We start from the raw sequence: 18,587 nt of genomic DNA, 5'->3' as shown, positions 1-18,587 counted from the left end.
GAGCTAGGCTGCAATCCTAGACACACGTACCTGGGAGTAAAGCTTATTGAATTCAGTGGGATTTACTTCTGAGAAGACACACATGAGACTGTGTTGTGAGAACATCAGCGAACATCAGTGCACTGCTTGCTGCTGTCTTGGACTGCACAGTAAAGTATTCAGCAGGTGTGCTGCACATTCACAGTTGTGTGTTGGACCAGTCTCCTCCTCCTTGTCCCTCTTCATTGTCTCCCACCACCAGTTCCTGGGCTCTGAGCCTTCTTCCCTTAGGAGTTCCCCAGACAGTATTGTAGATGATAAAAATTAAAAATTATTTTTTCTTCTTCCCTGCACTGATGATAGTCATTGTTTGGATGGGGGGCTTTTACTTTTATCTATTTCTACAGTCACACAATCAATCAATTAGTCACTCAGTCAGTCAGTCAATCAATCAGTAGCTGAACTGGGTTCCACACAGTCACAAAAACAAATTAATCAAAAAAGCCTCAAAACAAAAATTGAAAATAAATAGCAAAAACAAAAGCGCCAAGCTTAATCCGTTCTGGAAGTCCGAAATGTTCAAAAACCAAGCCGCATCGGATGTTTGGCTTCCAAAAATCGTTCAAAAACCAGAACATTTACTTCCAGGTTTTTGGAGTTTGAGAACCAAAGCAGTTGAGAACCAAGGTACCACTTTATATGGAGAAGCAACCAAAGGCTTACGACTCTTACACAACAACTGCTCTTTCTTAACACCTCTGCAGGATTGATTCTGCAGCAAGGCAACAAACAAATGCTGGCCTGTCCAGGAGCTGTAATTTATTTCTTAAAATAGCAGTACATGCACATTGCCTTGCCTGTAATTGAAAACCCCAGTGACAAAAGACACACACAGACTGCTATGCAACAACAAGTATTATCGGAAAGCGCAACATGTGAGCATCCAGAGATGCAATTTGAGAACACCCAAAAGGAAAGAATAGGGAAGGCTTTGTGAGCTTTGTGAGAGCTAGACGAGATTCGGAAAGTACCTGATGCCATTATTTGTGGATTGGCCTACTAACAAAGCCATGCTGTTGTTAGCAGCCCCAATAAAACGATTTCCCCCCATAACTGAGCTGTAGTGTAGCAGAGAACACAAGATGGCTTTGCTTCTGAAATCACAGTGTACTTCTGTATTATTATACAGTGGTACCTCAGGTTAAGTACTTAACTCGTTCCAGAGGTCCGTTCTTAACCTGAAACTGTTCTTAACCTGAAGCACCACTTTAGCTAATTGGGCCTCCAGCTGCTGCCGTGCCGCCAGAGCACGTTTTCTGTTCTCATCCTGAAGCAAAGTTCTTAACCTGAAACACTATTTCTGGGTTAGCGGAGTCTGTAACCTGAAGCATATGTAACCTGAGGTACCACTGTATAATGTTTGGAAGCCTGATGCAATGCTGAGCCAAGCCATCATGAATTAATGTCATTCTGGAGAACTCTAGTGATCATTAAGTTTATAATATACAGAGACTTTAACTTCAGTGTTAATTGCATGTTATTAATTCACACAGTTGACAAGACAGAATCATTGCGATTGAATACATGTTGTCCTTCTCTTTGACACACTTGTATTGCTAATTGACCTGCCCACATTGATTATATTATGCAGCGCTAGGAGATGGCATTATTCCACCCCCAACCAGAACATCACACCTGCCAACTTTGCTCCCCTCTTTGTCTCTTTAGGGAATGACATAAAGGTGAAGCTAGAAGGGACTTGACTAATTTTAATGACCTCCAGTCAAATTTCATTCCAAAAAATCTATCCACAAGCAGTCATCTAAGCATATTGAAAGTCCTACTCAGCTGGGCTCTAAACTTTCCAAATTGCTAGATTGTTTCCATGCCAATTAACTGGGATCATGCTATGCTGCAGCTCATCTGTAGCTGCTCTTATTCCTGTTTATTTATTTTTTAGTAGGTCATTGTATGTTGAAAATAGGCAGGTTAGGACCTTACTGGCGCATCTCCAATGGCTGGTTCACACATGCACGTTCATCAGTTGATGACCACATGACCAAGTGATAACTTAGATGTAGGATACAGTCACCACAGAGCAAATAGCATGGATCAAAATCCCAAAGACATTGCTTTCATATCACTGCACATCACTAAAAACTTTTTTTTTGTTTAGGCACACCTACCCATGGATTTCCTTTTATTCTGTACGTTGGCTTTTAAAACTGTTGAATGTTTTACTATTTCTATTGTTTTTAAAATCCATTTGTATTGCCACTTTTGATAAATATTTTATTCATTCCATTTTATGAAAGCTGTTTAGAGATTATTTTTTTTGATGCAGTGGAATATAAATCTTGCTTAGCAAATAATATAAATAATTATTTAAATCTAAATAGTTACCTGAGGGAGCAGCTTACATATTTGATGGTAAGTAATCTTTTTTTAAAAAACAAACAAACAAACAAACCAGGATTTATATATCATTTAATTATCAAAACCTCCACATGGCTTACCTAAAATATAAATTAAAATAACCAATAAAATCCTATGTTAAAAATAAGCTGAGAGATATATTAAAAATATGTTATATTTACATGTCTGGGCAGGTTTGCCTAAACTAGAAAGTTTTGAGTAGATGCCAAAAAGAGTACAGCGAAGGCACATGCCTAATCTATTCCCCTGGAGGGAATTCTTATTTGCTACAGGTGAATTTGCAAATGGCTGTTTTGCTAGCCTGATTAAAATAAACTTCTGATCAGTTGAACACTGAAGGCGCTAGAAATACTACATATAGGTTCACAAGACTTGTCTAGCATTCAGAACAGTGGCGTAGCATGGGGGGTGCAGGGGGGGCCGGCCGCACCGGGCGCAACATCTGGGGGTTAGGGTTAGGGGGCGCAAATCCACGGGTTAGGGGCGCAAATCCATGGGTTAGGGGGCGCAAATTACTTGCCTTGCCCCGGGTGCTGACAACCCACGCTACACCACTGATTCAGAATCACAACTTTGTGGTAGTTTGTACCCAAATGGCAAAATGGATTCATTTATGGGAAGAACAGAAAATCTGGGGCACAGTCTGGCCATCCTGCAGTCCCAATTGCACACAGGAAAGCCATAAAGTTTTAAAAACCTAAGGGTAGCTGTAAAACTAGACAGCACAGCTCATCAAATCCGCAAGGTTACACTTCCTTTAAACTGCTGCCAGACATCATCATCATCATCATCATTTTTTATTTACATCCTGCCCATCAGGCTGAGTTTCCCCAGCCACTCTGGGCGGCTCCCAATAGAATATTAAAAACACAATAAATACACCAAACATTAAAAACTTCCCTAGAGAGGGCTACCTTCAGATGTTTTCTAAAAGTCAGGTAGTTGTTTATTTCCTTGACATCTGATGGGAGGGAGTTCGACAGGGAGGGCACCACTACCGGGAAGGCCCTCTGGAACAAGTCTGATACAACTTTGGGGAGAGTACATTAGATCTGGATTTAGTGATGTCACTGAACTAAGATATTTATTAGGCTACAAAGCATGCTCAACAATCGTAATTTCAAAGGAAGGCCAGCTTAATCTTGTACAGATCAGAAGACTGATGGTGCTATATTGGTATAAGCCTGCCATAGACATGTTGTGTACATTGCTACCCCATATCAGAACTGGCAGTTAAATAAAACTAAATAAATATTAATTATTATAATTAATAGTAATAACCTTCTTGTCACTCTAGGAAATGATTGGAGTGGTGAACTCTTATGTGTTATGCATTTTTTCAGATCTTGCTTTATTTTCACATTTCATGTATTGGTGAGACTTGTATTTTGGGGCTTGCAAATGTGACTTGGGAGTTGATACTGGTTGCCATAAACACAGAATTATAATTCCTGAATTCTTCTCCAACTTGGATTTTACTCCAAGCTGGAGAATTGCTCTTTTATCTACATCCATCAAATATGCCCCCACCCAACTCCCTTAAAAAAAAAAAAGACTCACAAAAAGCCCTTGGGAAACCATACTTCCAGTCTGTGGTATTTACTATTGACACTCTGCCACACTGTGCAGCATCACATCAGGTTGTCAGGGATTAGTTGTGATTCCTGCATTGTAGGAAGTTGGACTGGATGACACTTTGGGTCCCTTCCAACTATACAATTTGATGGTTCTAGGTGGCAGAGAGGTCTTCCTGCCCTCCTACCTATTGCTCAGAACTGTTGAAGTGCCAGCCCATGAAGTCAAGTGAAAGCTTGTGGAGAGATTATGTGGGAGAGGAAAGGAATAAATTTGTTGAAGGGAGAGATGAGGACTCATAAGGTTGCAGGTAACTGAATTTGCATTGATTCTTAAGTAACCCATTTCCTTGATTACTTTGGGCTTATGTAAGCTGAGGAAAGATTCCCCACCGGTTCTTACTTATAACCTTAACAGAAAGACAGACCTTTGTTCTATGATAGCTGATGCAATTCTATTGTTTCTGGACACACTCTGGTCATCTGCTTGACATTAAGAATAGCCACTCAAATGGCCGAGAAACTGTTCAGATGCAGCTCTCCAGTGGTTATGCTAGAATATAGCTCATTTTGCCTTGACAGTTGGCTACAGTTTGGTGTACGTTTAACTGCCCTATAATTTCGAACACATCTTACTAATTTTGGTCTTTCGGTAATGGTTTGCACCTGTCTTGGGTTTCATTGCCTATTTAAAAATCAATGAACCACAAATACTTGAGGCCTGCTGAAACTAACCATATTTCCTGTGACTTTGAAAAACTATTGATCCAAATATGCTCCCCAGTAACTGCATGTCAAGTCTTTATAGCAAGGTTAATTCACTTTATAGCCTTCTTAACACAGGAGGGTTTATGCTTTATTACATATCCAGTACTCCAGATAGGATGCAATGAATTTTAAAGTATCCACAGTGCAAGGCAGATCCAGTGTGTTAACCAAGCTCAGCATTTCCCCTCCAACCTTCTTAAAAATCTTTTTTTTTTATTTCAAATGGGAACACAAAAACAGAAGCTTGCACTTATTTTTGTTTGCATTTAAGAAGGGCAGAGAGTCACCAGAAAAGGTCAAATGCTATTTCTGTAGGTTTTTTTTTGTTTTTTGCAGGGTCCATCTGACAAACATGGGACAGAAAAGCATTCATGAAGCAAAATGCCACTGCTTCCGTAAGCCTTGGTGTAAAAATAAAATTCTGAAGTTCTGAATATTAGAGAAAGAATAATGTTCCAAGTCTTACGACTTCTGAACTCCTAAAAGGCAGAATATTGTTATGCAAAGTAGTCTTCCCTCAAAACTTAAGTTTAAAAGTTCCATTGGAAATGATTTTGGTCCCATTGTCAGTTTCATCTAGGGTCTAATTCCTGGCAAAAGGCACATAGGAATTAGTTAGTGAGCTACCCCTGGCTCACCTCATAGTTTTACCCTGCGAATTTTATCAGAGAACTATCAGGAAAAAGTGATGTCTTTCCAAGGATTCAACCAAGCTTCAGAAGGAAGCCCCTTTCCCAAGCAAATTTACCTTTACAACAGTCGAGAGAGTGAGACAAGTGGGTAGGTTTGAAACAGCTGGCATCATATAGGCCTCTGGCTTCTGACCTCAGGGGCATCCTTTGACACCTGCATGCATGAAATCTACTTTAATTGACTTGGGATGCACTAGGTCCTAAAATCCCCTTCAACTGCAACCGCGCGCATGCTTGGAAGCATCAAAATCTTAACCACAAGGCTTCTCAGGCCTCTAATGTCCCCTGTTATACCTGTAGATTCCCTGTCCTTTTCAAGGATGGTTAGTTTGCTTGGGAAAGGAGGGGTCTGATGGGAAGGGCTGTCAAGTGGGGGGGGGGCTAATATAACCTGGGTCTGATCTTGAGAAGGCACTGGAACTCGGGGGCTGTATCCAATGCTAATCCTACCCAGAGACATTGAAGTTAGTAGATATGACTGACTTAGGTTCATTAACCCTGCCCTGGGGTCCCTTTTTCTTAAAGCATCAGTAATTGCTGAAGGGGGCATTGGGGAGCGGGTGAGTTGCAGAGAAAGCCTTGCTCAATCATTTCCACATCTTTCATTTTTCTGCCCCAAATGAGCCCCACAAGCCTGGTGACACCTCACGGTATCCTGGGACGGTGTCAGGGCTCCAGCATCCTAGCAGGGTTCACTTCTGACATTTCTTGTGGGCTACCCTTTAAATCATGCATCCCCTCCCGCCATTTCTTAGTACCGGGTGACTGAGCGAATGCCATTTTTATTCAAACCGTTTATATACTGCCTACATTGAAACAAAACTCTTAAGTGGTAATTTTGCCCAATGCCCATAATACAGCATCCCTCTGGGGCACTGAACTGCTCACCACAATCACAGGTTAATCCCACTGAAGAGCACTAGAATAGGAGGGTGCCCAGTGCTAAGGGCCCCTTTCAAGCCTGAAGTTGGTCCTGAGCCTCTGTTGTCTCTGCTTGCTCCCTCATGGAGTTCTAAACTCATATTTACAAAGGGATTGAACATGTATCCATTGCACGTCTGCTCCAAATGATCCATCCCCATCCCAGAAAAAGCTGCCGTTCTTTTCAAAAATTTGCTGGGAGAATCATACATGATTACTTCTGTATACACTCTCTAGTGTGGACCTTTGCTACAAAAGGTAGATAAGAAAAAGATGGGTGCTTTATTTGTACAGTGGTACCTTGGGTTAATAACTTAATTCATTCTGGAGGTCCATTCTTAACCTGAAACTGTTCTTAACCTGAGGTACCACTTTAACTAATGGGGTCTCCCGCTGCTGTGCTGCCGCCGCGCGATTTCTGTTCTCATTCTGAAGCAAAGTTCTTAACCTGAGGTACTATTTCTGGGTTAGCGGAGTCTGTAACCTGAAGTGTCTGTAACCCGAGGTACACTGTATTCAGTCAGCGGCTTCAAATATTGATAAGCCTATTATTTACACTGATTAGCCTACTGTTGATCAGAAATAGATAACCAGTATATTGTATCTTAAAGACACATAATGTAGCAGTTGTCATGCTTTATTCTGCTGAAGGATGAACCCCCAGCTTGATACAAAATGAGACCATCTCAAAAGAATTCAGAGTTAATACATACAATGTCTACTCTATTCTGAGTCATTGCCCCAGACACTTTCTCATACCTGGTGCAGGGAAAGTTTATGGGTGGGCCTCCATCAGGATCGCATTAAGCCTAGACAAGGAACTATGGAAATTTAAGAAAGGAAGGAGCTAGGGGAAAGGAAGGAACAGTGATAATGGCAAGAGGAAGGCCTTACAGTCCTGATTTCTTAAAGAGTTCGGAGGATTTGAATTACAATGGGCTTGGGGATGAAGTGAGATTGTTGTCAGAAGCTGCTGTCCAACAACAGGCATAATCATTAATTTCAGCCACACATTGCCATTACTGGAGAATCAAATGTTTAGATATAGCCCTGGAGAGGGGCAATCCTTTCAAAGTTGTTGCTTATTCTCAGGTGACAGCAAGAAAACAGAGAAGAAAAATAACTTCACATAGCAATATTTGAACTCCAACTATGATCAAGATTACACACATCAACTCCCCATTGATATATAAAGGGGAATTACAAATGATTGCTGATAAACTGTTTCTTGTGGGCTGCAAGAAATATCATGCATAATCCTCCCACTAAGAATGAAACACCACGACAATGCAGCCATCAAAGCCATCACTAAAGCAATCTTCTTCTGACATCTGTTCCATAAATTACTATTAACAACCGATGGGAGGGAGGAGCCCCTATATTCTTTCAACATTTTCATGAGCATCACTCCCACATCTTCACACTAGGCACAAGTAGATAGATATTTGCCTACTAGCAAACAAAACCCTATCACAGCACTGAAATCTAATGGAAATGAAAACGTGTTTTCACCTCTAATTCTTGAAGAATTATATCTAACAAGGTATGTTTTAAAAACAACAGCACAGATCATAGAATCACAGAGCTGGACGGCAACACTACACAGTCCCCCATCGGATTTGAAACCATACTTAGCTTTTGCAAATGTGCTAGCAGTTTTATTACTCCATTTTGACAACACAAATGTAAGAGTAGAAGAAGTGTGGGGACCACATGTAGCTTGTGTAAGAAATCCCTGCCCATAATTTCTTGCAGGAGAGGGTGCACCTTCCTTCATTCCTAGTTTCCTTTCCCTTGCACAATCACTTAACAATGAGATGAGCTTGAGAGTGCTCACCTTCCACAGAATTATTACCCCCCCCAAAAAAAAACCCCACACAATTTCATTCATGCCTTGTGCCACTTTTGTCATCTGCTGCTTGGTAAAAGAATGAAGAACATATGCATTAAACTTTGCCTGGGGAAGATCCAGCTGGTTCAAGGGGCAAAAAGGTCCTTTAGGCACCCGGCAAGATGAGAGGACCCTTTCTTGTCCTACGTTTGTTCTGCACATCCATATGCAGAGGATTCACTTTAGAAGTATAGATAGCAATAAAGTCACTTACGGAATGCAGTATACAGTTCTTGCAGAGTTAAGTAACCATCGTTGTTGTAATCATCAAATCGGAGAAGATCCTCTGGTGTACAATCTGAGAAAACTTCTTCCAGGTCGTCCCTTTTCATCAACTGTTGAGATCAGGAAAAGAGGTGGAATCATTACAATTAGTTAACCAAATTTAATTGAATATACTTTTTATTGTATGGGAAAACTGAACACTGGGATATTGGGGGTGGGGAAATAGGCCATAAAAAGTACATAAACTTGGTATGTTTAGACAAAAATCGCATTTTGTTAGGAATGTTGAGCTTTTCCTGATGTTTTCCATTGTTGCTTGTTGCTTGAAGGTACCTATACAGCTACCTTGTATGAGATCAAGTGGTTGGAAGGCAGGAGTCGCCAATAAATCACCACGAGTCATCAATCACCAATATGATTGTTTTATGTTGCAAAATTTGTTGCAATATATAGAAATATTATACATCAAAACTAAGCTATACATGACCATACTACATGCATGTTGTAATAGAAAAGCCAAGTTAACCCTAGCAGCAGCAGCAAAAACAACAACAACTTTGTATGAAGTAGGCAAAAATGTCTCAAAAGCCAATCAGGAATCATTCAGAAAGTTCCTATTTAACACCTAAACTGGCTAATCCCCTTCTTCCAAAAACTTTGGGAGGGCAGAATGCAGCATCAGCCTACATTCAGACCCACATAAATGTGTGACAACGCAATACAAGGAAGTCTCACGATACCATTTCAAAGATGGGGTGGGGGCAAACATGAGAATGCAGAGGGCCAAGATACAAGTCACCAAGGATATGGTCAAAGAGTGCTTCATGTTCTTCATGATATCAGATGTGGCTCATTTCACTGGTGACAATGTCAAGTAATAATGCTAAAAACACGACCCTTCATCCACCATGTAAAATAGTCAATAAAAGTGAAATCAACCACAACTTACAGGGTCTACCTTTTAAAGATAGAAATTTCCCTTTGTCTGCTTTTGTATTGAAAATTGATTAAGTTTTCACAATACTGACAAGCTCCTTTGATTTAATGCCAGGAAGGAAATCACTTTAGCAGTTATGAATTTAGCAGATTTTTGAATCTGACCCTACAGACACAGCTTTAAATGAAAATAATATTTCAATTACCATAGCTGTTAATGGGCTTGTATACTCAGAAGTTTATCTGATATTTCACAAGAATAAGGCTGATGTGTGTGTGGTGGATTTCAATCAAATGTTTTTAGTGGCTAAGACTGAATTTGTATCATGAATTAAAAGAACAAAAAATGACCTTCTACTTATTTATTGCTAGGGGCGCTTTTCTCTCTGAAAAGAATTATTTGACATTAATTGAAGCAAATAAGTTGGCAATTCTCCAAGGGCTAAATTCCACTTTCCCTCTTTTTTTTAACCAGTTCAATACTGGGTAGGGAGAAAGATTTGGCAGATGTGTTGCAACAAAAATATGGTCTACATTAAAAACAACAACAACCTATCCTTCCTTTCAACCAAGTTAACTAAACTAACAGAAGCAATTATCATGTTATATTAATTTTTGATGAATCCTGTTATGGCTTCTCATTTAATATCATTGTTATAGCTTCTCATTTATTTATCAGTATACAATATACAAGAGCACTGACAATGTATACTGACAGTATATCCTCTGCCCAGACTGTCATCTTATACAAAGCCCTGCTACATGCAACAGTTACATGCCAAATTTGACATACATAAGAGAGCCTAGGAAGCAATACATCATATATAACTACATGCCATATGAGTTAACTATGATGTGGAAGTCAATATGGGGTATGAAAACAAAGCAGTGGCCTCCTGCCAAATCCTCTGCAAACTTGGGACATAAGAATATATGAATCTGTCTTGCGCTGAGTCAGATCATTGCTCCATCTAGCTTGGTATTGTCAATAGTTACTGGAAGCACCTCTCCAGGACTTCAGGCAGGGACTTCTCCCAGTCCTACATGGGGATGCCAGGGATGCCACAATGCAAGGCAGATGCTCTACCACTGAGCTATGCCCTTTCCCTAACTGGACACAGCAGAAAGAAGGCTGCATTTGCTCCCCTGATCCAAAGGTTGAGTAAACATGGGTAAACATCCCATGGGTAAATAGCCTATGAAGATAGTGTCCCTTCCATCTCTTTACTTTCTCTTGTGTGACTTGCTGGCTGCCATTTGCTCCTGTAAAACTCTGCACTTTGCAACATCACTGCAGTGTGTGGGGAAATGGCCAGCCATACCTTCCTCTGGCTTGTCTGGATTCCACTGCCAGGGAACTCATACAAGGGTGCAATGCTTCAGGGACTGAAATATAATAGGTTCCTGAAACAAAGGAGTCCTCCCTCCACTTCCCTTCATAAAAACAATAGGTCTCTCTCTCTCTCTTCCTCCTTAAGCCAGATCATGTTACACTTTAGAATGACCAAAGAGAGAGCCCTAGATTTACGTAGTTGTGCAGATATGAGCATATTTTCTTCTATGTGAAAGGCACTGCAAGTATCACAGAACAGGTATGCCCCATGCCTCAGGGGTGTTCCTGAGTGAATGTCCTTATTTTCCTCCTTACAAACAAATGGTTTATGTTTACCCCTAAGGGAGAGAAGTAAAGCGCTCACTACTCGGTCCAGCTGAAATTCAAGGCATATGAGAACACAGCTCATGTCTATGTGCTCAGGAGCCTTGGCAATATCCAAGCCCTTCCTCCAAACAAATAAATCTGCTAAAATGATGGGAATTCTGCTCGTAAGATAATGAAAACCACTTCTTTCATTCCATTGTAACATGCATCATATATAGCAGCTACTCCCAATGCCTGATTACATTTGCATTTTGCTTTGTCAGTGCATCACACACACACACAAAATGACATTTTTCAGTTTTTTCAAGCCTGAAAAATATCACATTTCTGCTCAACCAATTAGTGCTCATTCATGAATTTAGCAGACATTGGATGTTATATGGTCTTTCCTTCTTTGATCTATCATAACAACTCAGCCAAAGAGGTGATTTCGCAAAACTTCTCATTCAAAACATCTCAACATGCCATGTTATTGTGACAATTAAGTTGCGCAGCTATTTAATCCTTTCAAGATGGGACTCACTAGGAGTACATTCCAGCACAAAAACAAACAAAACAGATGGAGAAAGAAATATTGTGTAAGGGCTAATCAACATTTCAGTTAGGATGCTTATTAGCCAAATCCATTATGTGGTTCCCACCCTATCCTCTCCTTCCTTAGTTCAGGGAACTTAGGGATGGGGCAATATTTGCCCTTTTCTGGTCTTTTGCAGAAGATAAAGCAGCATCTTGCTGCCTCCTGAAAACTTTCAAAAAAATATAGCCCATCATCAGTTGATGCCTCCTTGCCCTCAACTGTCAGTGGGAGAGATGGGAAGCAGAGCTCATTCCATTGAAAATTCACTCCTGAAAATTTGCAGAGGAAAAGGAGAGAAACTACCCAGCAAATCTCCTAAGAACATTAGAAGAGCTTGTTGGATCAGGCCAATAGCTCATCTTGCCCAGCCAGATAGATGCCTATAGGAAACCAACGATCAGAACATGAGAACAAGAGCCTCTCTCCTCTTGTGGTTTTCAGCAACTGTGTCATCTTACAAGAACAAATAGAATCCTCCTTAATGAGGCTCCTGGTTGTGCGCGGGCCCCTAAGACACCCCCGCTAGGAGAGTTGTTGCCAGGCGTGGCCCAAGCCTTAACCGTTGGGCCCCAGGATCGCGCCAGGCTGTTTGGGCCAATTGGGGCAGTTAGCGCAATTCCTGGGGCCTACAAAAGTGGCAGTGCGCCGTAACTGGGTGCACTTGCTTCGCGCTGCAAAACACCCACCCTCCCTCCCTAATTTTAGGTGGTGCTGCTTTGGCCTTGCTTTGGATTGGGTCACCTGCTTTGGAGCAGGGGCTGGGTAGGAATTATTTCCATTTGGCAGATTGGCTGTAGTCACTTGGTTTTTGCCTACCCCCTTAGCAATCGTCACAACTTTGTAATGTTTGGTGGTTAGGCATTGGCTTATTGAAGTGTGTTGGAGGGGAGGTGCAGCCATCACTTGCCCCTCCATGAATAAGGGTATTCTGGTAAAGGAATCTGGGGTCCTGGATCTCGTCTGAAGTCCGCTTGAGGGGCTAGGGCCATGCCAGGACCACAGGAACCCCGGGGTAAGCTTCGGTTGGTCTTCATTGATGTTGCTCCCTTGTTTAGTGCTTACCCTTTCAGACTTCCAGCCAGAGAGGCAGGAGTCAGTTATAGTCTGTTGCCAATGCATAAGCCAATACCGCTTACTTTGCTGTAATCAAGAAAGTTGTGGCCTAAATTTTGCCCAATGACTTAAACTAAAAATTACGTGTCAGTGTGAAGTTATTTTCAGGGGAAGGGCTTGGGGGCCTCAAAGCACAAATGAACACGCTGGATCAGATCAAGGGTCCATCCTTCTTCCTGGTTAGCAGGATCTTTCTCAAAAATACATAATCAGGGCATGATGGGAATAACCTCCCACAGCATGATAATAAAGACAATATCACTTTGTGTGTGTGTGTGTGTGTGTGTGTGTGTGTGTGTGACCACCATATATCTAAATTGATCTATTGTCAATCAACACTTCTGCAGCTACAAAGGATATTGTACATGTGGGACAGAAACTGTTGTTAATGAAATTTTTAGTATTAGAGCATCTCAGAGGAAGGAGCGAGAATCTATGCTGATTTTCATATTTAAATATTTTTCAATGCAAATAAAATCTGATATCTGTCAGCGAGCAGGGCATGTTTAAAAAAGATGATTGCAGACGCAAACCTATATTTGCCAGAGAGCTAAGGAGGGGGGGGGGGAAACGTGGCATAGAAAATTCTTATTTTGCAAAATATCCTTAACAATATAAAATAATGCCACTGCTTCCTGAGGCAGATGGGAGAAAAGTCAGCTACGGCAAGATATTTCATAGTCTAATTTTCAGCAGAGTTTTACAAACAGCTAGTCTCTTGAGGATTCCACTGTGGTTACACTCAATTTACACTTTGAATGGGAAATGCAGTCCACTTCATAATTTGATTTTCATTGAACAACAAACCCACCTGAGCCAATTCAGAGCTGCTGAGGTGCCCATCACCATTTATATCCAAGTGGTTAAACATATCTTCAACTAAGAAGCGCTTCTGGATTCTCTCATCTCCTGGGTGATTTTGCTGCCTCTGCCGGTGAGATTGAAGGTCCAGCAGGATACCCTTCAGTTGACGGTAGTCTGCCATTGTACACGTGTCACCTGAAAGATAAAACATGATTACGTGACTGCGTGCTTCTCCCTGCTTGATCTGCTAAAAGACTGCACTTCTACAGAGCCAGAAAAGGTGCCGCCCAAAGGGAGATGCCCTGCACCTATGAGGTTTTCAAAAGCAATGCTTTAAGATGATCCTAATGAGATGCCCTTTCATAAAGACAAGGTTTTCCCCCTCCCTAAATCCTACCTCCAAGGAACTTCATCAGTATCTCACTTTACAGATTATACGGCTTCACTCAGCAGACAACCGTGTAAAATGTAATATCTGCTGAATGCATTAAATGTCCTCTAGATGCTTTTTTAAAAGTATCCTTATTTGCCCCCACATAGTCGCAGTTTATGCACCGCTGCGTTTCCACAGTGCAGTCCGGTTTTTCTAATATATAAGGAGAAGATTAGAGTGGCTTTGAAGTGGTGATCATAACTAACTGAGTCTCAAGGCGTGAACTGCTGATTATCAGGCGGAAGTACTGTGCTATCATTTGCACACTGTAAATATGCCATTTACAAGCTGAAACTCAAATTACCAAACTCGAAAACCATTAGTTCTGCGGCTGTGTTATATTACAAAACTTTCAAAAGGTTTTTTTTAAAAATAAACAAATAAATAAAAATAAAAGAAACAATACTGCTTGAAAGGGGCTTGTGGTACCAGGACCCACATGACTTAACCCTCCCCTGTGCTGTTTTCAAGCTCTGACCCATTTGACACCACATCACATAATGGAATGCTCTGTGCACTCTTCTTCGACTGTATCTCAGGAGGATGTACTTGGTAACATCTGCAAAAAGAACTCCCTACTGTAGAAGGGAGCACGACTAGCCTAATCAAAGACTTGAACTCAGCTGGCCAGGTACATAGCACTGTAAAGCAAAGAGGATGGAGGGCAACTCCAAATCTTCCCAGATGTTTCCCTCGGATATAAGATATCCTGATTTCCATGGGACTGACTTCCTGATAATGAGTTCAAGATTAGGATGATAGGCTATGAAACCAAAATGGGGCTTCTGCTGGTTTGCCGCTGCTATTTTCCCCTTTCTGTCAGTGGAGGTTGGGACAGGGACCAGTGAAGTGTGTAAGGGACCACTAATGTTAAGAATAAAAAGATCCCATAAGTAAGTCTGATTGGAGAAACAGTGGATAGAAATGGAGTAACACTGAAGCGGAGTATGTATTAGTGGAGGAGCCAACATTTTGTTACAACCAGAGGTGTAGGAAGGGGGGTGCGGGGGGCGCAGACCAGACCAGGTGTCATTGCTGAGGGTTGACGACTCCCAAGCCTACCCCGAGCCATTGATGTGGGGCGTGGGGAAAAAAAATCCACACTGGGTACCACCTGACCTTGCTACGCCTCTGGGTACAATTGTATCCTTTCAAGAATGACTATGTTCTAAAGAGTATTTTTATGTGCATTTTGTTGAACACATTTAGAAACCTCCCTGGTAAAACAGAGTTTCTGGTTGTGGCAAGGTTTCTAAGACTAGGACATACTCCTAAACTCTCTATACTTTTCACATGAAATGCATGAAGGTCCCAAAAAAGATTCTGCATGCCTGTGGGGACACTGGGAGGCAGAATGTTTTAGCTCTTGTGTCTTTGAGTGAATCGTGCTTTAATGGAAACTCAAATCACGGGAGAAGGAGAACACCAAGAGAACAGAAACTCTTCCTTTTAAAACCCCACTCCCACAATAAGTAGAGCTGCACACTGTAATTGGTATATTAATCAACTAAAGCTTTATGCAATTAATCAAAGGATGCCACTTTTAATCAGTAAGTGCAGATTTTCATCAGTGGGGCTGTGAGTTAATAGCACAGTTGTTATGTAACCATTTTAGCTCTGGTTTATCTATTTGAGAGGAATGGGGGGGGGGAATACTAAAAGTGGCCTTTCCCTTTGCCCATCAGCACTGGATTTTGTTTATGGGGCTGTAAATTATTATACACTTCCTTCACTGTCTCAGTATACATTGTGGTGATGGGCAATTCAGCAAATGTAATTTAATCAATGTAAATTTAATTGACTAATGAACACAGTAATTGGTGACATGCCATTCAATTAATCAAAAAAACACTATTTAGGCTGCAGTCCGAAGCATCCTTACTAGGCAGCAAGACCTACAATTTTTAAAGGATGACAATGTTTTGGTTTGTACAGGCAGTGCTTCCGATATGTATTTGTTTGAGCACATGCACATCTCACCAAACCTGGACGTGACTTGAAAACATCACAAAAAACGGGGTGGAATGGGCCAAGGTGGGGCAGGGTGGGGGGTGGAATGGGGTGTTTGCAGGATTTTTTAATGGTGTTTCAAATATATATGATTTCGCTTAAATGTGTGATAGCGTGGAATGTAACCCCCACGTAAATTGGGAGTTGCCTGTATATTGTTTTGGGAAGTGTGAATAGCTTCACTTTTAACTGAACGGAACCAAATTCATCTCCCACCCCCAGTAGGCACAGCATGATCCCACCCAATCATAGCATAAGACTTGTCTACCTTCTATCATATGAATCTGTCCAATAACGCCTCCAGAGAGAAGCTCATCTGGATCCATTTTCGATCTCTTCCCAGTGCAAAAGTGACTGGAAAATTTATTTGCCCAGTTTTTCCAGTATCTTGTATATCTGGTTTTAGCAGTTGTTTTATACATAGTCTGGCTTTCATTGATTTCCATGCTTTGTATTGTTTCTATTGCTGTATTTTCTTGTGCTGTTTTACTCTGTGTGTATTGTAGCTTGCACTGAAAGTTTACGCTGCAGCATAGCTGGCAATTCAGTCAGTACATAGTGTGGGATTCAACTAATTTGTTGCATGCATGGAACAAGGTCCATTTGCACAACATGACCATCTCCTTGCCCTATGCATCTCTGGTGTCCCTTAAATCTGCTTTGGGGAGTTGGAGGAACCCTCTGAACAAAATTAGGTGGTCACATAGAGAGGACCTCGTTTCCCATGTGCATATCACACTCAGCGCCACATTGAATTTTACCCATGCGCTTGTATTCCACTGAGTCCTACTCAAGGTAAACCCACTAGAATTAAAGTACCTAAGTTAGTCATGTGCATTAATTTCAATGGGTCTATTCTATTCTTTACGCAGGGCCTGTAAGACAGAGTTGTTCCGCCTGGCCTTTGGCTTGGAGCCAATTTGATTCCCTCCCTCCCTCTCTTTCTGTTTTCTTTTCCTTTCTCCTCCTGCGATGAGGCTACATTTTAATATTTTGATGTTTCAATATTTTAATGTTGTATTTTAATTTTGTTTTTAAGTTGTAATCATTCAACTTGTTTTTATTATTGCTTGTTAGCTGCCCTGAGCCCGGCCTTGGCTGGGGAGGGCGGGGTATAAATAAAAATTATTATTATTATTATTATTATTATTATTATTATTATTATTATTATTAATTCAGTGGCCAGGAGTGCCTTCCATCAGCTTCGGCTGCTGGCCCAGCTACACCCCCATCTGGACAGGTATTGCCTAGCTACTGTTGTCTATGCTCTGGTAACCTCAAGGTTAGATTACTGCAATGCATTATACGTAGGGCTACCAATTAGTTAGGGACACGGGTGGTGCTGCGGGTTAAACCACAGAGCCTAGGACTTGCCGATCAGAAGGTCGGCGGTTTGAATCCCCGCAACGGGGTGAGCTACCGTTGCTTGGTCCCTGCTCCTGTCAACCTAGCAGTTCGAAAACACATCAAAGTGCAAGTAGATAAATAGGTACTGCTCCGGCGGGAAGGTAAACGGCATTTCCGTGAGCTGCTCTGGTTCGCCAGAAGCGGCTTAGTCATGCTGGCCACATGACCCGGAAGCCGTACGCCGGCTCCCTCGACCAATAAAGCGAGATGAGTGCCGCAACCCCAGAGTCGGCCATGACTGGACCTAATGGTCAGGGGTCCCATTACCTTTACCAATTAGTTTCCAGGCCCAATTCAAAGTGCTGGTTTTGATCTATAAAGCATTAAATGGCTCAGGACCACAATACCTCAAGGACTGCCTCTTTCCTACCTGGACCCTGAGATCATCTTCTGAGGCCTTGCTTCTGAGGTCCGGAGGGTGGCAACACGAGAAGAGGCCTTCTCTGCAGTGGCTCCCCATCTGTGGAATGCTCTCCCCGGGGAATTTCACCTGGCATCTTCATTATACACGTTTAGGCAACATGCAAAAATGTACCTTTTTAACGAGGCGTTTGGTTGATCTGATTTACATCCTATGCCCTTTTAAAATGTGTTTTTTTTGTGGGGGAGGGGGGCTTTTGGGTTGTTTTTATTTTTATTATGTATTTTGTGGTTTTATATCTTGATTTTATTCTGTGAACTGCCCTGAGACCCCCAGGTATAGGGCGGTATGTAAAGAAGAAGGAGGAGGAGGAGGAGGAGGAGGAGGAGGAGGAGGAGGAGGAGGAGGAGGAGGAATAATATTGGCTATAACCCTTAATGTGCATATAAATATCTCAAACATAAGACGGTGGTGTCCTCCTCACCTAAAGAGAGTGAAGTCTCCATATTTAAAACGACACTGAAAAAGGATTCAAATGACCAGTTCAAGCACTTGATAATCTACTCATGTTTCAGTTTGTCTTTTATGAATAGGTGTCTCTTTTTATATGAATGGCTAATCACAGGGAGCATTTCTACTCAGCCAATTTATCCTTTAATATCATCCTGTGAGACGCATGGCTACCCCTCCGCCTGCATAGATAAAAATCACTGCTTGACACCTCTAGCACATCAGGGCATCACTTAAGTCCTATTCAAGCATCCCCCCCATCCATGATTAAAAGCACATAAGGAAAGGGG

General features: G+C 41.6%; 1 protein-coding gene across 3 annotated transcripts in view; it reads right to left on the bottom strand.

The window, feature by feature from the left end:
- Positions 1-18,587, bottom strand: part of FSTL4 (follistatin like 4) — a 354,194-nt gene that overhangs the window by 132,068 nt on the left and 203,539 nt on the right. For all 3 annotated transcript variants that reach the window (XM_081185557.1, XM_081185558.1, XM_081185559.1), the window contains exons 5-6: positions 13,584-13,771; positions 8,476-8,596 (exon numbers count right to left, since the gene is read on the bottom strand). In XM_081185557.1, the coding sequence (XP_081041683.1) occupies positions 8,476-8,596; positions 13,584-13,771 (309 nt within the window). The remainder of the gene's footprint in view (positions 1-8,475; positions 8,597-13,583; positions 13,772-18,587) is intronic.

This window comes from Podarcis bocagei (assembly GCF_964188305.1).
Source record: "Podarcis bocagei genome assembly, chromosome: 2".
In the NCBI taxonomy this organism is placed as follows: domain Eukaryota; kingdom Metazoa; phylum Chordata; class Lepidosauria; order Squamata; family Lacertidae; genus Podarcis; species Podarcis bocagei.
Note: the sequence above shows the minus strand (reverse complement) of the source record. Positions and strands in the feature narration are given on the sequence as shown.